This window comes from Urocitellus parryii, chromosome 8 (genome assembly GCF_045843805.1).
Source record: "Urocitellus parryii isolate mUroPar1 chromosome 8, mUroPar1.hap1, whole genome shotgun sequence".
NCBI classification, from domain to species: domain Eukaryota; kingdom Metazoa; phylum Chordata; class Mammalia; order Rodentia; family Sciuridae; genus Urocitellus; species Urocitellus parryii.
Window position 1 is genome coordinate 121631753 of NC_135538.1, and position 23145 is coordinate 121654897.

The 23145-nt window shown below is 48.3% G+C and overlaps 1 protein-coding gene across 2 annotated transcripts; it reads right to left on the reverse strand.

Moving 5' to 3' along the window:
- Nucleotides 1-7191: 7191 nt before the first annotated feature.
- Ddr1 (discoidin domain receptor tyrosine kinase 1) lies at nucleotides 7192-22993 on the reverse strand. Of its 2 annotated transcripts, XM_077801689.1 has the most exons (18): nucleotides 22644-22993; nucleotides 17902-18034; nucleotides 17703-17805; nucleotides 17284-17512; nucleotides 15665-15812; nucleotides 15306-15405; nucleotides 14648-14834; nucleotides 14293-14539; nucleotides 13658-13753; nucleotides 13403-13554; nucleotides 12494-12659; nucleotides 11792-11902; nucleotides 10457-10701; nucleotides 10181-10308; nucleotides 9746-9964; nucleotides 9032-9266; nucleotides 8293-8442; nucleotides 7192-8167 (listed from the first exon to the last, which is right to left on the reverse strand). In XM_077801689.1, exons 2-18 carry the CDS (start codon nucleotides 17990-17992, stop codon nucleotides 8027-8029), a joined length of 2748 nt encoding a protein of 915 aa, XP_077657815.1. In that variant the 5' UTR covers nucleotides 17993-18034; nucleotides 22644-22993; the 3' UTR covers nucleotides 7192-8026. The 2 variants fall into 2 exon arrangements, with proteins under 2 accessions (XP_077657815.1, XP_077657817.1); XM_077801691.1 differs by lacking the exon at nucleotides 11792-11902 and having other exon boundaries at nucleotides 22644-22992.
- Between the last annotated feature and the right edge of the window lie 152 nt (nucleotides 22994-23145).

Here is a 23145-nt window from a genome sequence, read left to right on the forward strand (position 1 = left end):
GGGGTGGAGGTTTGTTTTGTTGAGAGGGTTTCTCTGAATTGTCGGAGCAGGTCTTGAACTTGTGGTCCTCCTGCTTCCAGCTTCCCAAGTAGATGGGATTGCAGGATTGCTCCACTACACCAGTTTTTTGGTTTTTTTTGTTTTTTTTTGGGGGGGGGGCGGTGTGTGTGTGTGTGTGTGTGTGTGTGTAGTTCTGAGGATTGAACCAGGGACGCTTTGCTACTGAGCTGCATCCCCAGCCCTTTTTAATTTTTGAGACGGGGTCTCGCTAAATTGCTGAAGCTGGCCTGGAATTTGCCATCCTCCTTCCTAAACACCCCGCCCCCTCCAGTCGCTGGTGTTGTAGGCGTGTGCCACCGCGCTCAACTCGAATACAATTAGTAAAAAAAAAAAAAAAAAAAAAAAGGCAGTTGTTTGCTCTGATTTGATTTATGAGTTCTGCAGGAAAGTCAAAGGAAAGCCTTCAGCCTAAACCAGAACTACGTTATTTCCCCCAAAATTCCTATAAAGCAAATTCTGTTATTCTCACTTAACAGAATAGAAGGCCAGAGCCCAGCAAGGCTAAGAAATTTGCCTACAATCAGACAGCTAGAAAGTAAATCTGGGATTTGAAGTGCATTTGCCAGCGACGGTTTACCAAAATGGTAAGGGCTGTAAGACTTTGTTACACTTTGTAGCACATGTGTTTTGTTATTCCCTGTTTCTTTAGCAGACAGTGTTTTAAGTTTCTCAAAGAACAGCACAAAACTGACAGTGCTTCTTTATGGCAAACACTAAGTAAAGTTATAAAACAAATTATACAGTCTGGGGAGAACTGTTTGTTAAAATAGACAAACTGCACAAAGCTCTTACAAAGCAATAAGAAAAAGAAGCAGAAACATTAGCAAAAGATAAGCAGCAGAAGAAATACAAATGCCTTTTAAAGAGATTTTAAAATTGTCACTTCAGTTGTAATTAGGGAAAGGAAGTTAAAGTAACAAAAATACCAGAAACTAAAGGAGCAAAATTAAAAAAAAAAAAAAATCAAGGCTTCATATTGGCCAGGCTTAGGAACATACTCAGACTCTTGAAAGCTGATAGAGACACACCCACACACTGAGATTGGACCCAAGGAACTCTAACCACTAAGCTACATCCCAGCCCTTTTTATTTTTTATTTTGAGACGGGGTCTCACTAAGTTCCCCAAGCTAGCCTGGAATTTGCCATTCGCCTGCCTCAACCTGCCTAGTAGCTGTGAACATAAGCATAAGCATGTGTCACTCACTGCACACAGCTTAGTCTCACCTTTTTTTAAGGAAAGTTTGTTCATGCAGTAGTCCCCCTGTGTTAGTCAGCTTTCCATTACTTTAACAAATGCCTTAAGTAATCAATTTATAAAAATAAAAGATTTATTTTGGCTCATGGTTTTAGAAGTTTCAGTTCACGATCAATTGACCCCATTGCTTTGGACACACGGTGGTACATTATGGAAGGATTGCAGAGTAGAGCAAAACTGCTCACCAATGATTAGGGAGTGAAAGAGAAGAGGAGAGCTGGGATCCCATTGACCCCTTTAAGGGCAAACTCCCTGTGATCTGAAGACATCCCATTAGAACCCACATCTTTAATTTCCACAACCTTCCAATAGCACCGTGCAGGACCAAGTTTTCAACATACAGGGGATGTTCCAGATTATAGCTTCATTCCCTCCCCCATTTGTAGTTTTGCTTTTTTTAGGTTTCAGGTGCTTACAGTCCATTGTGGTCTGAAAACATTAAATGGAAAATTCCAAAAGTAAGCAATTCATAAATTTTAAATAAATTTTATTATAGTATATTATAATTGTTCCTTTTTATTACTATTTATTGTTAATCTCTCACTGTATCTAATTAATAAATTAAACTTTATCATACTTAGGTATATATAGGAAGAAAGAAAGTATATAGAGAGTTTGGTACTATCTGGGGTTTCAGGAATCCACTGGGAGTCTTAAAACATATCTCCCAAGGATAAGGTTAAACCCTTGTTTCTACTAACAATTTTGTTTTGTTTTATTTTTTAGTTGTAGTTGGACACAATACCTTTATTTTATTTATTTTTATGTGGTGCTGAAGATCAAACCCAGGGTCTCACACCTGCCAAGAGAGCGCTCTACCGCTGAGTCACAACCCCAGCCCTCTACCAACAGTTTTTTTTTTTTAATTTTTTTTTTCAGTTGTAGATGGACACAATACCTTTCTTTTCCTTGTTTATTTTTTGGGGGTGATGAGGATCAAACCCAGGGGCTCATGCATGTGAGGCAAGTGCTCTACCACAAGCTACAACCCCAGTCCCTCTACCAACAGTTTTAATGTGACTATCTTTTGACCTGGAAACTCCACCTTTGGGAATGTGTCATATGGAAATTCCCCCACATGGTACTGAGTTAAGCACAGCAAAGATGTTTACTAAGGTGTTTTTCTAGTATTAAGAGAACAGTGCAAACGGCCCAAATGACCATCCTTGTGGGTTGGTTACATAAAATGTGGGTCATTGCAACAATGTAGAATACCGGGCAGCCTTTAGATAGGAGGTCCCTGTATGCACACTGGCCTTGAACTATCTACACCAATCATCAGGGAAAGAAAAGCAAATAAAAAGCAGCATACTGGGAAAAGCTGGGAATGGAACCACCATTTGATCCAGACTCGGACTATTCCCTGAAGTCCTTAAAAGAGCATACTATAGGGATACTGCTACATCAATGTTCATAGCAGCACAATTCACAATAGCTAGACTGTGGAACCAACTTAGATGCCCTTCAATAGATGAATGGATTTTAAAAATGTGGCATTTATACACAATGGAGTATTACTCAGCACTAAAAAATGACAAAATCATGGAATTTGCAGGGAAATGGATGGCATTAGAGCAGATTATGCTAAGTGAAGCTAGCCAATCCCTAAAAAACAAATGTCAAATGTCTTCTCTGGTATAAGGAGAGCAACTAAAAACAGAGCAGGGAGGAAGAGCATGAGAAAAAGATTAACATTAAACAGGGACGAGAAGTGGAAGGGAAAGGGAGAGAGAAGGGAAATTGCATGGAAATGGAAGGTGACCCTCACTGTTATACAAAATTATATATAAGAGGATGTGAGGGGAAGGGGGAAAAAATCAAGGGAGAGAAATGAATTACAGTAGATGGGGTAGAGATAGAAGATGGGAGGGGAGGGGAGGGGGAATAGTAGAGGATAGGAAAGGTAGAAGAATACAACAGACACTAGTATGGCAATATGTAAAAACGTGGATGTGTAACCGATGTGATTCTGCAATCTGTATACGGGATAAAAATGGGAGTTCATAACCCCCTTGAATCAAATATATGAAATATGATATGTCAAGAGCTGTGTAATGTTTTGAACAACCAATAAAAAAATTTAAAAAATAAAAAGCAGCATACTCCATTCAATGGCATCAGTGTAACACCAAGAGAAGCCATATGCTTCATTTTAGAGGGAGCAGGCAGGAGGGACTGGACAGATCATGTCACAGTTCCCTACACTCTAAGGCTGTGTTGTCAAGTATTGTAGCCACAAGCCACCTGTGGCCATTTACATTTAAATTAACTAAAATAAAAATTTAAAGCCAGTCTCTCAGTTACACTAACCCTGTTTCAAGTACTCAACAGCTGCAGGAGGCTGGTAGCAGCCCATCGGACCATAGGGATAGACCATTTCTATCCTGACAGTTCTTTGGGAGAGCACTGTCCTAATGGATATGGGCAAGCTGTCTGATGGTAGGAACTAAACTCAGCCTGAGTTTCTAGAATTGGACTTGAGGAAGAAAATCATCTTGATAATCCAGCTAGGCCTAAGAAGGGAATTTAGGAGCTAAAATTGTGCAAAGATCACAATTTCATAGCCCTGTCAAGCACAGGCTTGTCCTGCCTGTACTTGAAAACTCCTGAGATAAAACATCTCATAACTCCTCCCCTCAAACAGCATCCTAGAGGAAAGAACCTGGAGACAGGCCCACTTCCTACCAACTTTACTATTTACTGGCTATGCTGCCTTTGGCGTAGCCTAACAGAAGTTAATAATTTTAACTAATTCATACATTGTGTTAAATAAGATATGTGTAATAGTATTATATGTGGTATATAGTATGTGCTCACTAAAATATTATCATTATCTTCTATAACTTTTTTAATCCTAGTTCTCTTAAGTGCACAGAATCATGTTAGCCCTTCACATGTTTAATATAATTCTTTCTTTCAACCAAGATTTATTGAGTCATGTGTTCCAGGAATTTGCCCTTGTGCAGCTTACAGTCAAGTAAAAGAAGCATGTGTTTTTTTAAAAAAAATACACAAACACATGTAAAATCACACCTATGATAAATGCTACAAAGAAGGGATTCATGTGCTCTGAGAGTGTCATTAGGGAATTTGACCTGGTTGGGTAAGATTGCTGAAGGGCAAGCAGGAGTTAACAAGGCAGACTATAGGGGACATTGTTCCAGGTGGGGGGACAACATGCTACAAAGCCCATGTGGCCAGAAGGACTGGCCTTTGGGGAAAACTAAAAACTCAGTGGTACATGGGGAGGGACAGAAGAGTGCTGGGGAGGAGTACCGGGACCAATCTTAGCCAGGAAGATTTTGTTCTTTAAACCTTGATGGAGGGCTGCGGGTGTAGCTCAATGGTAGAATATTTGTCTAGCATCTGCAAGGCCTTGGATTTGATCCCCAGCACCACAAAATAATAATAATAATAATTTTAAAAATAAGGATGATAGAATAGACATTATGATTGCTGTATGTATATAGGTGACTCTATGACCAGTGTGATTCTGCAATTGGTACAATCAGAAAAATGAGAAATTATACCCCAATTGATTCAAATGTGTGAACTGCCAAGATCATTTTAAAATTTTTTAAAATAAGGATGAATAAGAAACCACTAAAAGGTTTGATAAAGGAGTAAAATCAGATTATGCGTTGATGATGATGATGATGATGATGATGATGATGATGATGATTCTGCTGGGGACCGAACCCAGAGGCACTTAACCACAGTGTCATATCCCCAACCCTTTTTTTAAATTTGAAACATGATCTCACTAATTTGCTTAGGGACTTGCTAAATTGCTGAGGCTGGTCTCAAAGTTGTGATCCTCCTGCATCTGAGATCACAGGCATGCACCACCACACCCTCTAGATTATGTGTTTTTAAAGATCACAGTGTTTGCAGGGCCAAAAACAAACCAGAGAGTGCTCTCCAAAAGTGAGATAACCACTTTGGGTACAATTACAGTGGTCCAGGGAAGATGGAGGAAGTATCAGGAGGGCAATCAAGATGAAAATGACAAGTTCCAAGAAGACTGGGATGGCAGAACCAAATGAGCTTTGTACTGGATTGGCCATGGCAGGTAAGGGTAAGGAAGGAGGGTTGTCAAGGATGATACCTTGTTCAGCTGAGTGGATGTGGCTGCCACTCACTGAGTGAGGATACTGTGGAGGAGGAGGTTTGAACATGTTAAGACTGAAGTTCACGTGAACTTCAGGTTGCATTATAGGTCTAGAGCTTGAGAGTCTGGGCTTGGAGATTTGGGCATTATCAGTTTACTACTTGGCCTCTATTGCTTATTATTCTGGGTTCTGGCTTCTAAATTCTTAACCTGCCAGTGCCCATCTTAAATTACAGTGCACAGTGGTCTGACCTGTGTAGGTTTTTGCAGGATTATTAGATTTGTGACCAGAACCCTGAGTCTATTAATTCAGTCTCAGAGTCTATTAATTCAGTCTATTAATTCAGTCTTATTGTTATCCTCATTAACCATTTGGCTCATTTTGTGAATATCAAGGGGCCTTATTTCACATGAACTGCTATCTAGACAGGTCTGCCTCATCCAATATCTGGAACTGATCGCTTATTTTTTAACCAAATTCAGACTCCTCATTAAATGCTTTCTTAGGACTTGTGGCTGATCTCATCCTTCTGGGCCTCAGATCATTTAGGCTTATGGTTCTGGCTTCCAACTAGACAGCTCACACTCAATCATTTGCACACTTGGTCAGCCTGATCCAGGGGTCTCACCTTCCCCAGACCCTCAGGGGAAGGGAGGGTCCTAGAATTTGAGCAAGAAAAAGAAATTAGACTTTTTTATTTTTATTAACCTCAACCTCTAACTAAAAATTAGCATTTCCTTCAATTATAAATGCAAGCAAAACCCCCACTAGTATCAGTCATACCTGGGACTTGTCACTAATAGAAATATATTTTTATATCCTACTACAGTGGTTATAAAATTCCCAAAATAGTTTGTTCATTACTAAGAGAAGCATATTTGTTACTATCATAATTTTTTAACATTTTGGCAAAGTAAGTCAGTTGGTAATGCTTCAATCTTATGATCCATATTTTATGAATTTTGAAACAATCCTGGAGCTAGGAGCGGTACTGCATGTCTGTAATCCCAGTGACTCAGGAGCCTGAGGCAGGAGGATTGCAAGTTTGAGTCCAGCCTCCACAATTTAGCAAGTCCCTAAGCAATTTAGCAAGGCCCTGTCTCCAAATGTAAAAAAAAAAAAAAAATTTAAAAGGGCTGGGGATGTGGATCAGTGGTTAAGCACTTGTGGATTCGATCCCCAGTACCAAAAAAAAAAAAAAAAAAAAACAAAAAAAAAACCCTATACACATAATCCTGTAGGGTGCAGTGACATACACCTCTAATTCTAGCTACTCCTGAAGCTGAACTAGGATGATCACAAATTCAAGGCCAGCATAGGCAACTTAATGAGACCCTATCTCAAAATAAAAAGGGCTGGAAATATAACTCAGTGGTAGAGCACTTATCTAGCATGCACAAGCCCTGGGTTCAATCTCCAGTAGAAGGGAGGAAAAAAACAAACATAATTCTGAGGAAGGGTCAAGAGACACCTCCAGACTGCCAACAGGGTTCTTGGCACAAAATATGGCTCAGAATCCCTGGCCTGAGTGAGCTCCCCCAAGACCTCCTGCAGAGCACCCCTCCTGAGTAGACAAGGTTCCTGAGTTCACATATTCATGCAGTCTCATGAGGTCCCACTGGCAAGGGCCTGGATTATGTGGAAACAGGCCACTGTGCTGGACAAAGGTAGGTGGTAGGAAATAGACCAGGGAGAAAGAAGAAAGGAAGACAGGAAATAGGTTGGTAAGAGGCAGATTTTAGCCCAAGAAACTCACTCAGAGCTGTGGAAAATTCAACCTTTATTATTACCTGCCTAATGCAGGGGATTAAAGTTGTCTCAAGCTAGATCCATATATTAGTGTAAAAATCTGTGTCTCTCCCCCCAAAAATGTACAAACCCCAAGTGATTATAGAAAAACCATTTTGGCAGCTAACAGAGATGTCCAACCCCAAGGCCAAAGGCCTTCACTCCCTCTTTTCCCCTAATCCCAGTTTACTCCACAGAAATGTACAGGTTTAGAGAAGTTCTAGCTACACACAGGTGGCAGGTGGGTAGTAGGGAATCCCCAGGTCCAGTGTATTGGGGATGGAGGAGGAAGCCAAAGCTGAGAACAGTTCCAGGGTAGGCTCAGGGAACAGCTTTCTTCCCTTCTTGTCCTTTCTACCCCCTAAATTCTCAGCCAGTGGGGTCCAGTGTGTGACAGGAAGAGAGAGGCTGGGGACACAGCCAACTCCCCAGGAACCAGTGTTATCCAGTGGGACCCAGGTGTTCAACAGGCCATGTCCAGTGTCTGCCCTGCATTTGTCCCCACCCTTCCCCAAAGGATGGTGAAAGAAGTCAGAGAGGATCCCATCCATAGGGCCAGCTGGGTGGGTGGCAGGAGCTTCTAAGGAGGAGATGGAAGGAGAAACAGGACGTGGACATGAGCATATGTCCACTGAAAATGGAGTTATCAGCTCCCTGGGCAGGCCCAGCCCACCTGTTGTCACACTGCCTCTCTTGGTGCTGGGCAGCTGGAAGAGGGTGAAATGGGGATACCATAGGCTCCTCTTGTTTTAGTATCACTGGTTTCCCTTGGATTGCTCCCCAAGGGGGTGGGCAGCTGAATGTTGTGATTCACACTGTATTGAGTGCATCTTCTGCCAGGAACCGATGCAGTTGGGAAAAAGGGGGTCGCTGCTCAGGCTCCCTGCTCCAGCACTGAAGCATCAGCTCATACAGGCCCTGTGGGCAGGCAGGTGGCCGGAACAGGTACACCTGTATTGTGGCAACATGGATGAGAGGCAGGGAAGAGGTTCTTCAAGTCTCCAAGATGACATGCTTTGCCCTTCCCAGTCCTCCCCACCCCCACTGCAATCCATCTCCCCTCCCTCTGCTCTGACCTGTCGTCCCTGGTCCCGGAAGAACTCCCCAGCATTCTCGATGACTTGCTCGTCGGTGAGCTGCCCAAAGGGTTGGGCCCTACAGAGCATCAGCACCTCCCACAGAGTCACCCCAAAGGCCCACACGTCACTGGCTGTTGTGAACTTCCCCTGGCACAAGGAAAGGGCGACAAAGGCAGAGAAGGGCACCAGGCAGCTTAGCTGTGCAGAAGCCCAAATCCACCCAGCCTGACTCCTCCCAGCCTCAGGCTCTATTCTCCTCAGCTGGTCCCTTTCCCAACAAACTGGTCCTCTCTCTCTAGAGTTCTGCTTCTTCTCCCATGCTTTGGTTCTCTCTTCCTTCTACTTATCCTTTGACTCCATCTGTCCCCCTGACCCTGAATCTTCCCCCAGGTCCTTCTGACTCTAGTAAAAATATGGCTCAGAATTCCGGGCCTGAGTGAGCTCCCCCAAGACCTCCTGCAGAGCATCCCTCCTGAGTAGACAAGGTTCCTGAGTTCCTATATTCTTATCTCTTATCTCTCTGCTACTCTGACTATCCTCTGTATCCACTGCTCTTGGTGCCTGAACCCATCATACTGCTGTTCCTCATTTCTCCAGTCCCTTGAGCCAGAGAGACCCTCATTTTATGGATGAGGAGACTAAAGCCCAGAGAAGCCAAGTGACTAAAGGAGCCACAGAACTGAGAATGGCAGCTGGTTTCCTCCACCACCACCCTACCTCTCTTCAGGTTGCTTACCATGAGGATGCATTCCCAGGCCATCCACCGGATGGGCAGTACTGCCCGGCCCTGCACACGATAATAATCCCCAGCATAGAGGTTTCGGCTCATGCCAAAGTCAGCAATTTTGATGGTGAAATTTTCCCCAACCAGGCAATTCCGTGTGGCCAGGTCTCGATGTACAAAGTTGAGTGTGGCCAAATAACGCATGCCTGAGGCGATCTGGGCTGCCACATGCAAGAGCATCGGGTAGCTGAGCAAGGAAGGCAATTATTGGGAGTCACTGGGAGTCATCCCCAGACTCCTCCCTTCTTCAAACATCCCTGTCCAGGAGAGGAAGGGAGCCTAGCCCCAGGACCACGTCACTTCTGCTCCCAGGGAGGAGAGGGAATACCCATGTGTAGGCCAGTGCAGGCTCCCACTCAACCTCTCTAGCTCATCCAACCCTGGGGAGCTTGTGTTTTGTTAGGCTCTGCCATCTGGACTCAGGAGTGATAAGGCTGAGGGAGGGCAGAAAGGAATTCATAGCAGCGTCTAAGTCCCTTCACCACACTCAGTAATCTCCAGCCTTTCTGGCCAAGTTTCTGGATTACTATGGTCCCAGTTCCTCCTGAAATCTCTATCTGCCTCTCTTCCCCCATGCTCCTCTCTTTCCCTCAAGACTGAAGTTGAAAAGAGGAGGAGAACTGCCTGGGAGTTCTCAAGGAAGTCCTTGCCTGGGTACATGGGTACCTGATGGTGGGCCCCTGGGCAGCCTCCCCATCCCTGGAGGCCCCTTCGGCTGCCTTGTCTTCCAGCTGATGGGCACTGAGAAACTGGTTCAGGTCTCCATTCTCCATGTAATCAGTAATCATGCACAGGGGGTCATCCTGCACACACACACCCAGGAGCCGGATGATGTTTGGGTCCTTGAGTCGTGACATGATCTTCACTTCCTTCAAGAAATCATTCCTGGGGAAGCAGGAAGAAGGTGGAGGGAGCACCAAGGGGTGGCCTGCACCTTCCCTCCTGCTCATAAGGAAAAGTTGCCTCCACCCTCAGCACACAAGCAAACCTCCCACCCCAGACACCAGTCCTCTCTTGGTCCATACCATAGTTCTCTCTACATTGCTCCCTACTTTTCTGGGCCTCCCTTCCCTTCTTCCAGATACTATTCCTGATATTCACCTGGCATTCTTGGTAGCATCTGGCCGTAGGATCTTGACAGCTACCAGCAAGGGTTGTCCCTTGTGTACATTGACGGGGAAGTCAAGACTGACCAGATCTTGAGGGTTCTCTACCTCACACAGGTGCACCTAGAGAAAGAAGGTCATTTCCTAGAAGGTCACAAAATCAAATGGAGTAACATTGCACAGATGGTAAGGTTTTTGGCCAAGCAGGCATGACATCAAAGCCCCCAGTCAGGGCAGACATTATTGATGGCCAGGCAGGCATCCTCCTTACCTCCCCAAACTGGCCCTCGCCAAGCTTCTCCTTGAAGCGGAGCCGTGACCGAGGGAAATCCACTCTGGGGGGCCCATCCCCAACCGCCCCTGGGGGCAGTGCAGGCACAGCATAGGTGTTGCCCCCGGTGACGCCCTGCAGGGTAACAATGTCAGCCTCGGCATAATGGGGGACGCTGTTCTGGGGAGGTGGGGGCAGAAGCGGGGCACCTGGCTTCTCAGGCTCCATATAATCCCCATTGCAGGCTGGAGGGGTGAGGAGAAAGAAAACGGGACAAGGCATCAGGATCAACCCCTAAGAGCCACAGTTCACACCCCAGCCTCCCCAAGGCCCTCCATGTCTTCCATTTGGGTGAGAGACTGAATCCACCCTGTATCTCCCCAGTATTCCAACCACCAACCTCAAACCAAAGAAAGCACTGGGGTGAGATAAGAATTAACTACTCTAGGGGATTTTTCAAGACAATGAAAATGGTTGATCAAAAACTATTATAAAATCTTACTGTCTAGGGATCTCCCAGCATAGCCTAAGAGACCATGAGATGAGTCTTGGATGGAAGAGGAATTCATCTACCCACCATCAAAGAAGGAGGGTTCAGCCATCCAGTCTCCTTCACTCTCCAAACCCTTGTCCCACTCACCACCAACTTCCTCTTGTTCACTTATCTGTTCTCCCACTTCTCATAGCCTGACTTTTCCCTGCCATGGTTACCCAAACTCCCCAACCCAACACACCAAGCTCAAAGACAGGCAGAGACAGGGGCACACAGAGAGGGAAAAGGGCAACGGTTCCTTACAGCCCCCAAAACAATTGTCTACAGACAGGGAGGGAAGCAGAGCTATCCCCTCTTGGTGCTGGGGAAGGGACCACAATGAGAAGGCAACACGGAGGAGGGGAGGAGAGACAGGAAGGGTGGAGTGTGAGCCTTCACCTCTGGGACTGCGAAGAGAGGACACATGGGGGAAGAGGGCAAGTGCCCAGGGTGAGAGGCCCTCCTTGCAGCTCTAGAGAAAGGGGAGAATAAAGGTGTTACAAGAGAACCTGGGGTGCCACAGCAACCTCCTCTCCAGCTCTGGAGAGCTGTAGAGACAGGGTATGAGAGGAGGAAGGGACAGAGCCAAGACCGATAGGACTACACCTCGGCTAGAGGGGGAGGCCTTCAAAAGGAGCAAGAAGCAATAGTGGTGAGTGAAGGGCACAAGAGCTCTGCCAGGGAGCTCAGGAGAGCAGAAGAGGCCACAGTGGGGAGGAGAGGGAGTGCAAGGTGTGAGGGCTTCTCCCTGCCCCAGTGGAGGTATGGGGAGCCTGCTGGAGCCCAGGGGCAGAGGGGCTTACCCTGGGTGTTGGTGGGTTTGGCCCAGGCGGGTGTGGGGGGGCCCGGGCCTCGAGGGGGACGGGCGTAAGTGGCCAGAAGGAGGCGGTAGGCTGGATTGGAGAGCAGCAGCGCTGTCGGGAGAAGGAGGGGGGAGACACGGGGAAGGGATGAGACTCAAGGCTAGACAGACAGGGAGACCTGGAATAGGGCAAGACCAGGGTGATGGGATTGAATGTACTAAGAGAGGATAAAACAAGGACCTGGAGAGTGGTGGAGAGCTGGTAGATTGGTGATTGACGGACAATAGATGGGGATGATAAACAGACGATTTGATGGATATATAAATATAGATAAATGGATGGATGGTAGTATGAATGTATAGATAGATGGAAGGAAGGATTAAACATGGTGAGTCTAGGAAAAAGAAGAGAGGGGTCAGGGAGACACAATAGAAAGTAACAGAGAATATAGAGAAATGTATGTATGATACAGAGACAGAATGAGACCACTGGGGATTATGGATAATAGATGGGAAATCCTTCAGGAAGATTATATGGTCGAGACATGGAGTGATGAAGAAGGTGAACAGAGGCACAGAAATAAGAAAATAAATTGAAACTAGGGAAGATAGGAAAAGAAAAAATAGGAGAGAGAGAAAGAGGGATACAATAAGAAGACAGGCAGAGAGGATGGAGGTAGGACTGGAACAAAGAAGGCCTTACCAGAGCCACCGGGGACACAGGGAGCAGAGTGGGGTGGATTCCCACGAGGCCGGGGCTCCTGGTAAGGGGGTGGTTCTCGGGGACCTGGGCGATTGTTGATGAGGATGGTGTCCCCAGGAACAGAGAGATGAACTGTCAGCTCCTCTTCCAATACCCGTCGCTCAGCCTTGTTAGAGGAGTGGGCAATGTTAAGTGTTGCCCCTGCGTAGCACACATTTCCTGGCACCTTGTAAGTGCTGTTCCTATGTTCTCCTCTTTAATCTTCACAATAGTCCTACAGTTGTAGCTCCTACATATGCCCAATTTCACAGGTAAAGAAACTAAAGCTCAAGAGCATTTAAGTAACTTCCCATATTTATCAACCTTAATGTGTACCAGCACCTTGGACTTTCCCAAGAAGACAAGGACTTGGGAGAATCCAAGCATCTTCCATTTGCCCCTCTCACTCTACTCTCCATCTTTTCCCACCACTCCTGCCCCAACAGAATGACCAGTGTGGACTGCCACTAGCTGGTTAAGGTTGGTAAGAGAAGAACCCCAACCAGAGACTGAAGGGAGAAAATGATGTCAGGGGATTTACTCTCCCATCCTCTCCCTCGGGACTGGACTGCCAAAGCCTGTATCCCTGTTCTAAAGTCCACCCCTCAGCTCAAGACACCCTCTCCAGACTCACTCCTCCCAGGGATTCGATACTGCAGCTTCCTCTCGCCCTAGCAGGACCACAGGAATGGGAAAGTGACCCGCTCCTTATAATGCCCTGCATCCAACTCACACCTTTGAAAGTGGTCTCTAGTTACACTATTAGACTTTGCCCTGCCAGCCCTGCTGGACCGTGATATGCCTGTGCCTGGACAGTGAGGGGCTCTATGGGAGCAACTTCTCCACCCTCATCCCACCAGCACCACCCACCTTGCTGAGGAGCCTGCGCCAGTGCAGCCGCCAGAGCATGAGGGCAATGATAAGCAGCAGCAGCAGGATGATCGCCACCAGGCAGCCTATGAGAATGGCAGTCGGGCTTCCCTCTGCCTTGGCCACAGGCTGCTGGCCCCGGGGCTCCAGCTCTGGCAGAGGCAAAAGGGTCAGCACCCAGAAGGGAGGCCCAGGGAGGAAGGTTGGGCAGGGTCCACATCCCTGGGAGGGGGCCCCACGTAAGAGCCTACTCACCCAAGCTACTGAAGTTGGTGGGAGGTGGGCCAGGAGGCCACCAGGGGGCTGGTGCAAAGGTGCCCCCCAGAACCTGAGAGGAGTCATTTACCACATCTGGGGGAAAGGAAGAGAAGAGGCAATTAGAAGGGGAGGAGGAAGGGACCCCCTAGAGGTATGTATGCGTGAAACCTAGGGAATTGAATAGAAGCAGGGGTGACAATATAGGCCACCATTGGTCAGTCAGAACACCAATCAATCAGAGAACATGGTGGAACAGAGCCCCTGGCTATGGCAGATGTTAACCCCTTAGTCACTGAATGGTGAGGAAATGGAGGGCTTCCCGCCAAGTGGATGGTGATGGGTATCAGGAGGTTTAGAAAAGAGTGGACTCAACTAATACAGAAGTATTTCAGTACTGTCCAAAGGACTGAATCAGGTTCAGTCATGAGTGAAAGGGTCATAAAGAAAAGACAAACAGATACAGGGAACAAGGGAAAAAGAGATGCCAATTATTTCCACCCCAGTAGAGAAGTTTCATGGGTGTTGAGACAATATAACGCCAAGAATGGATATTCTGGGGGTACTACAGGGTTAAGAATTAAGTCAGCTCGCAATCCCAGGGGCTGGGGATTGGGCATACTCCAGGGACTTACCAGAGATGAAGGAAATTTCACTGAAGAGTAACCAGGGCCCCGCAAAGAGGAAGCGGCACTGCAGAAAGCGACCCACTCGGCCACCTAGGGGCACTGAGATAGCCCGGGCTCTGGGGTCCCCTAGGCTGCCTCCCAGGGCATGGCGCATGGGCTCCCCTTCCCAGGCCATGGCAGGGCCCCGCTTGAAGCGACACTCCACCCCACCTGGCAGGCGGGCTCCCAGTGTGTGCATGTTGTTACAGTGTACCTGGGAAGAAGGGAGAGGGACACAGGGTCAGAGCCGGAGAGCCCTGAGGGTACCAGAGCAGCACCCACCCTGGCTTCAGAGCCTTCCCAGAGAGGCAGACTCACTTACCTGCATGGCCTGGAAGGCCCTCAACTGCTCAAACTCAAACTCCATCTCCACATAGCCACTGGGGAAGCTATGGTTACTCCATCCCACATAATCATAGCCTGGCCAAACTCGAAGTTCCTGGCTCTGCCTAAAGTCATCCAGCCCTACCACACCATCTGCCAGCTGGCCCAGACCACCATACTGCAGCCTGGAGAAGAGGGGAACAAAAAGGGGAGGTTGGAAGGGAAGAGGGTGTCAACTACCCAGGTGCTTTACACACCCACCCCAGTGGCCTGGGCGGCCTGGCTCCCATCCATTCATCCCATTCCCACACCACCAAACTTCTTGCAGCTCTCTCCTCTAACAACCCACCACACCAGGCCATCACAGATACTTTGCAGATGACACACTGCACAAAGGCACCCTCTGAGGTACACTATTCAATCACTATTATGATAATTTCCATAATAAGATGATCTTAGCCAAAGGGTGCCTTTTTCTAATTTTTACTGACTTATGGGCTAATAATCATCTTGCTACCATTTATTCCATCCCACCTAACAGATCTCTCTCCCCAGTTCTTCCATTTTACTGCCCAGACTACTTACCAAAACCCCACACACACTCTGGCCTCCCACCCACCCCAGGCTCCACATCCTGCAGGGCCCATTCCTCTCACCCGCCAACAGTATATCCATCATAGGTGGAGTCGTTGAGGTGCACGGCTTCAGATAAGTACATCGTTTGCCCCACAGGGGCTGTGTAAGACAGAAGTCCATCTGGGACAGGTGGGAGGAGGGGTATTAGAGGCACAAAGCCTCCATTCCCTACCCCTGCATCAGGCTTGGGAGATTTCAGTCCCTTTTTTGTATCCCTCCACTGGCCCACTATCATGGAGGAGGCAATGTTGACCAGTCCCCTCCACATCCAGAGGGACAGCTTCCCAATAGGAGAAAGGATCCTGGGTGCCTTTCTTTACACTCCCCACCCTCAGTCCCCAGAACTGAAAATGGATTATTTGGGGGCTGACCTACTCACCCCTCCAGAGGCAGCCATAGAGCTCCACTCGCAGACAGACACTCATAACACGGTCAGCCCGGGGGTAGAAGCGAACCAGGCGGGCCACCATGGGGGGCCCAAGGTCCTTCAGCACCACTCCCCCAGGGTCCTCATTACCTGAGATCACCTGTGGGCCAGGAAATGGGGAGGATGGGTAGGAAGGGCCCCGAATCAAATCTAACTTCCCAGCTAATCTGCTGCTCCCTGGACCAGCCCACAGTGGCCACTGAAAAAACCATGAAGGGTGATACTGAGTGCACAGTACTGTGGGGTGCAGCCAGGCATTTGTAAATATGGGTCTGCAGCAGAGATCTCTGACATCATGGCCCTGGTGGTCTGACCTCCAACTCCATTCTCAGCCCCCTCTCCTTGCCTGGCTCCATTTGTCTCCAAGTACTCATGCTATTATTTCCAGATCCTAACCAATCCCTCAGAGCCCTGCACCCCACCTCAGCTTCCCCCTCTTGCTTCATCCCATTCCTTCTGTTCATTCAGCCAAAACTGGCTGAGTGCCAACTCTGTGACACTCATATCGTCAGTGGTAAACATCAGTCCTTCCCTCCACAGAACTGAGATTTACAGTAGGAGAAATAGCTATGAGGAACAAAAGACAGTATGTGGGGACAGAACAGTGAGGCAGGTGGTCAGCCAAGGCTCTCGAGGTAACATCTCAGAAAATGGAGCAAGGGGGAGTCTGTGGGTATCTGGGGGAGGAGCTTGCCTGGCCCAGAGAACAGTAAGTAAAAATGTCCTGTCATGTGGGAATGAGCCCTGGCTTGTTCCAGGAAGAGCAAGCAAAGCAGTGAGGCCAAGGAAGAGCAAAGCATAGGCACAGAGAGAGAGAGATCAGGCTAAAGTCAGTGCCCACTCAAGATTAGTTTTTGTTCTGGCAGAGCGGAATACCAGTGGCAGGCCGAGAGCTGGGATGATATGTCTGATTTACATTTTTTTAAGTTCTGCTATATGTAGCATGGAGGTGGAGATTTCACTTCAGGAAGAAAGGGGCAGCAAAGCAGGCAGAACAGTTTGGAGACTGCTGCATTCATCTAGCTGTCAGGGGTGGCATTTGGCCTAGATCAGTAGAGTCGGGAGAAGTGGTGGGATTCAAGAAATGCCAATGGAGGTAGAGCAGGCAGGCCCTGCTGATGCTTTGGAAGAAGGAGGTAAGAGGAAGAGAAATAGGGAATATCATCTTAGCTCATGGTCTGGGCAACTCAGCAATTTTGTGATCTGAGAAAGCCGGGGAAGAACAAGTTGTCTTTTTTTCTTTTCCTTTTCTTTTTTGGTGGTACCAGGGATTGAACCCAGGGCCTTGTGCGTGTTAGGCAAGTGTTCTACCACTGAGCTATATCTCCAGCGAAAGGACAGGTTTAAGGTGGGAGTTCCACCTGGGAAGTAAATGATAAGTATGAGATGCTCAAACACCGACTTGGCAAGGTCCAGGATGTCCTCAGTTTGCAATACTGAGTAATGCTCAAGGGAGAAGCTGGCACTGAAGATGCTATAACTGGAGCATCATCAGTGTTCAGGTGCTATTTAAGTGTCACTGGAGGAGAGAGGAGTCAGCCTCCCTTGGGCACTGCCCCAACCAGCCTCACCTCCTGACCCCAGCGATCCTTCCAGTCCATCCAGCGGTGGCCGTCCCGGGAGTAACGCAGCCGGTAGCTGCGGGAGAACTCTTTGCCCAGGCCCCCAGCATGGCGTCCCTGGGTGCCCACCAGAGCCACGAGGTGTAGCCGCCGTAGATCCACCTGTAGATACTCCTCCTCCTTGGGAAACACTGGCCCCGCAGGACACCATGCCCCATCCCCATCACTGCTCTCCAGCCTGGGAAGGGGAAGGAGGTCACAGGGAACATATGGCAGTAGGTCTGAATCTGTCTCTAATATTTACAACCTGCTCCCACTGGACTGCTGGGATTTCAATGGTAATGAACCTCTCAAAAGCCTCTTAGCTTGGTCAGATGGTCTGTAAGGGCAAATAAAGATCCCAGAGCAGCCCCAAATGTGCCAGATACCTGCTGTGGCGAGCAGCAGTGGAGTCTGACCAGGAGCTGGAGACAGAGATGTCACTGTCTGGAATGGTGCGGTCTTGCATGCCCAGGGCGTAGCGGCACTTGGCTGGATGAACAGAGCATGTGATGGGTCAAGGCCTTCAACTCCTTACTCCCCACCCCAAGCCCTGCCCGTCAGGGACCCAAGATTCATTCTTCTCACCAGGGTCAAAATGTCCCTTCATGTCAGCATCTCCAGTTGCTACCAAGAGCAGTAGCAGCAGCAGTAGAGATGAGAGGACCTCTGGCCCCATAGCTCCTGATCCCTCAGGCCTAAGGGGGTGGGGGCAGCATCTCTGCAGGGGACAAAATGGATAGGAGGGTAAGTTAATAAGGGGGACTGAGTCACACCAACAGCAAAGACAGGGTGGCTGTCTTGGGGATAAGAGCAGTAAAATGACAAGAATGGTCATTGTTGAATAGCACTGGCTCTATTTTTAGAATGCCTCCCATGTCCCAGACACTGGGCTAAACCTTTAAACAGAATCCATAATTTTATCTTCGGTCACTTTAAAAGGTAGATTCTGTTACTATCCATATTTAACACATGAAGAAAGTAGTCTAGAGATCCATTAAATAATATGCCTAGAGCCCCATCCCCCCTATAGAAAAAGGACAAAATACCCCATTTACAATGGCTTCGAACAAACAACAAATTTTCAAAAACATGTAGACAACATGTAGAACAGAAAAATGGTTACAGTTACAATAAACAAAGGACCCTTACAAATCAACAAGAAAAAAGTATATAAATAATACAATAGAGAAGTTGCCAAAAGAATTTGAATAGTCATTTCATAGAAGAGCAAAAAGTCCAGTTGCCAACAAACATTTGTATTTTGTTGTTTTATTTTGGGTTTTTTTGGTACTAGGGATTGAATTCAGGGGTATTTAACCACTGTGCCACAGCCACAGCACTTTTTACTTTTAATTTTCAGACAAGGCCTCACTAAGTTGCTTAGGGCCTCTTTAAGTTCCTGAGACTTACCCTGAACTTGCAATCCTCCTGCCTCAGCCTCCTGAGTCACTGGAATGACAGGAGTGTGCCACCAAACCCAGCCAAACATTTATCTTTAAACAGTGAAAATCACTATAGAGTCAGGGAAATATAAATCAGATATAGGGTCTGGCTATGTTGCCCAGACTGGTCTCCAACTCCTGGGCTCAAGTAATACTTTTGCCTTAACCTCCAGGAAAAAGGACTATAGTAGCACACCACTGTACCTAGCTTAACAAGATATTCTCTAAGGTTTTAATATTTATAGGTAGTGAGAGTGGTGAAAAGGGAGCCACCATGCTAGACAGTAGGAATTTAACATCATCATCTACTACTAGAAAACAATCTAGTGGTATCGTTATATTTAAAAATTCACTTCCCCTGAAATCCCAAGTTCCCCTCCTGAGGATCTAATAAAAAGGATGGGAGAAGTCTCAGAAGAATGGTTTTACAAAGATGGCATCTTTGTAAGGACCCAAATTTGTAAGCCATGTAAATGCCTACAGGGGACCAGATGAGAAAAATAAATAAGGTTCAGTGGGCTTCTGTGCAGCTATGAAAAGTAACAAAGAAGCAATAAATTTCTGACTTGGTATGATTTCCTTGTGCCATGGTTGAAAATGAAAAGCAAGATACAGAAGTATAAAGAGTTATCCTTAGGGCTGGGGATGTGGCTCAAGCGGTAGCGCGCTCGCCTGGCATGCGTGCGGCCCGGGTTCAATCCTCAGCACCACATACCAACAAAGATGTTGTGTCCGCCGAGAACTAAAAAATAAATATTAAAAATTCTCTCTCTCTCTCTCTCTCTCCTCTCTCACTCTCTCTTTAAAAAAAAAAAAAAGGGTTATCCTACTTTCTGTAAGCAAAGAATAAACGAACTCCTGTGTTTGTACACATGTGTATGTGTAGAGAGGATACGCAACAGAACGTGAGTTAACATGAATAGGCCAAGAGTTGGGAAAGCAAACAAAAAGGGAAAAAAGATATGCTAATGATACTATTTTACTAAAACAATACTTATACATGTGTGTAAAGTCATGTGATATGTATAAAAGAATATAAAATCATTTTGAGCCAGGTACCATGGCACATGTCTATAATCCCACCTACTTGGAAGGTTGAGGTGGGAGGACCTTGAGTTTGAGGCCAGCATAGGCCAACTTAGCAAGAACACAACCTAACTCAAAGTAAAATAAAACAAAACAAAATAAAAATTATTTTAATTTCCAAAAAGCAAAGATACATCTTTTTGATAGTGTATGCCTATAATCTCAGTGGCTCAGAAGACTAAGACAGGAGGATTGCAAGTTCAAGCCAGCCTCAGCAACACAGTGAGGCCCTGGGCAACTTAGCAAGACCTTGTTTCAAAATAAAAAATAAAAAAGGTGGTTAAGCACTCCTGGGTTCAATCCTTGGCACAAAAATAAATAAATAAAAGCAAAGACGCTCTAGGAAAGGTTGAGCAACACCTTGTTAAGGATACAATAAAATTAGACATCAGATAAGCCTGGACCTGCTGACCTTGGGCCCCTCCAACCTTGAAGCCCAGAACCTAAGAGAAGTGCAGGATCCCAGCACCTTCCAATCCCATTGTCCCCTGCAGCCCTCAAAGCCCAGTGTGGACCCTAGACTAGCAGCCTCAGCATCTTCTGGGAACTTTGGAGAAAAGCAGACCCTCAGGCCCCAGAGACTTTCTGCATTTTAACACCATCCCCAAGTTATCTGTGCCCCCTAAAGTTTCAAAGTCTCGACTTTGTTCCCCTGGAACCCAGGCAGCTTACCCTATCTCAAACCATTCCAACTGGCATCTCCTTACACACCCAGGTATCCACTGTCCCCCACCCAGGCTTCAAGAAAAGCTATCTTAACCTATGGCTTGCCAGAGCTCTGCACATCATTCCAGGCCCTGGAATCTTGAAGGACCCTATTGACACCTCTCACACCCTACCCCACCCCCACCATCAGGTCCAAAGCATCTTGCCCCCAGCTTTCCTTGCTGGGCCTGACATTCCATCCCCTCCAGTTCCCACTTTCTAAAGGTAGCTGCTTCTGAAGGAAGAGCCCAGGGCTGAGGAAAAAGCTGAGTTGCCTTGGCAATGAGGGCGGGTCTAATGACAGGGAAGTCAGGTCACCCCAGGAGGTAAGAGGAGTGGGGGGGATAGTCCCCCATCCCTTTGTCCTCCTCCAGCTGCTCCCACAATGCTCGAGGGTAGGAATGTAAGAGGCAGCTGAGACCCCATAGCCATGAAGCAGCAGCTGAAGGGGATGACTGTGGGGGGTCACTTGGTTATCAAAGGAGAACCTGGAACCAAAAGGCACCATGAGTAGTCCCTTGGGAGTCCAGCACCCCGGTGCAGGGGAGCCATCTGCCAGAATCCCAGGATACTGGCTGGGAATTTCTGGGTGCTGCTCTCCACCCCCACCTCTCTGGGAACAGCGGAGCCCTTGTTCCCCAGAGTAACCTTCATGCCTATCCCAGATGAGTCATCAGAGTCAGACAGAACAGAGAAGAGCCTGGGGCAGAGATACAAAGACTGGCAGAGGACAGGAGACAGGGGGAGACAGAGCAGAGACACAAAGCAAGAGGTAAATGGAACAGGCTCAGAGTCTCAGGGCACAGGGCCAAGCAGAGAAACAAGGAGAAACAGCAAGGTCTGGGGCAATCTGTCCTCCAACACCACAAATCTCTATCCATTGGGTCTGGCTTGACCCCACAGTCAGACACCCAAAGTCCAGACCCAGAAGACCCACACTGCTATCCCCTTTACAACCAATTACAAGCCAGGAGCCAGGATACCCTACCTCAGGGCCTTCATTCTTCTCTCCCAAACCCTGCCTCCCACCCCAATATCTATCTCTCTCTCTCTCTCTCTCTCTCTCTCTCACACACACACACATACACACACACACACACACACACACACACACTTCTTGAGTGGGGTGTAAACACTGGGGCTAAATGTAGCCCAGGCATACACACACCTGTGGGTAGACAACCCTTCACAGGCTTTCAGAGGCAGGGCAAATACCAATACTCATGCACACATCCATCACATCCACACCTTGGCATTCTTTAAAGTCCAATCCCAGTACTTAGTGAATGGCCACCTTCAGACACCTGTAAGTACAAAATGGCAGATGCCTGCTCCTATAGAAGACAATGTAAGACACACTAAGGTCCTCAGGCACAGGAACCAAACAGAACTAGGCACACCTCTTGATCATATACATGGGTGACAAAGCCAGAAGGAAGTCAGCGGGGTGGGGGCAGGTGGAAACCTGGATGAGAAGAGTAACAGTAAGAACAAGAGCTATTTCTCCATTTCCTCATACATTCTGCTTTCACCTGTCTCAACAGTACCACTAAATTCTGGACACACCTACCATCCCTTTAGCAACAGTAAGTCCCAGTGCCAGTCAGACACTGGACCTGTAAGGTGAAGGCTGGGGACGAAGGGGTGGGACTCTGAAAGTGTTACTCACTGGGTAGTGACCTCATCTCATGGCAGAACCAACCAGCCATCCAGCCGATTGTCCCTGGTAGGTTAGGTGTCAAGCCCTCTCCCTGCTGGGCTGTGGTCAGGTTGTCCAACTGGGAGTTGCCCGAGTGGAGGCTTAACAGTTATTAGATGCCCACAGGACTGGCCGGCTGCAGATCGAGCCGCTTCTCCCAGGACGGGTGAGATGAATCAGTGGCGCCACATATGCGCACCTGTCCTCCCGGGGATCAGTTCCGCCACAACGAGTACAGAAAGGGGTCTTCCCCATGGCTGGGACACTTTCTCGGAGGTCAGAGAGTGAACCAGAGCACTGGGACCGCAGGAAGAGACGGAGTTCCCCCGCCGGCCCTCACCCTCAGGCGCCGCCCTCGCCCCCCGCCGGCGTGGTCCTCCCGCCGCTCCCCCTACCTCTCATCGCTCTTCCCAGCAGAACCGCAGAACCAGGCGTCCGAGCCCGGAGTAGGGCCTCCTTGGCGGCGGGGCGAGGGGAGGGGGAGCGGAGGGAGCCAGGAGCCGGGAGCGGGAGGCGCCGGCGGGGCTCGGGTGTCGGGAGGCGGCTCCCGCGAGCAGCTGTCGGGGGCCTGTTCCGGGGAGAGGAGCCAGAGCTGGGGCGGCTCGGGCCCAGGCGCCGCCTCCCCGCCCTCCTCCTCCCGCCCGCGCTCCCTCCCCTCGGCCTTCGTGCCGCACGCTTGGGCTCGCCGACCTCCCTTCCCCCTCCCGGGCCCAGTCGACCCCCGGCTCCCACGCCCTGCGCAGCCCTCGCGGCCCCCGCGCTCCTCTCCGCCCCGCCACGCCCACCCCACATTCCCCTGCGCGCCCGGCCTTCCCCAGGTAACCCGTCCGCCACCCCCTCCTCGGCGCGCCATCCCCGCGGTCGCCGGTCCTAGCCAGCAGCCCAGTCTCTGGCGCT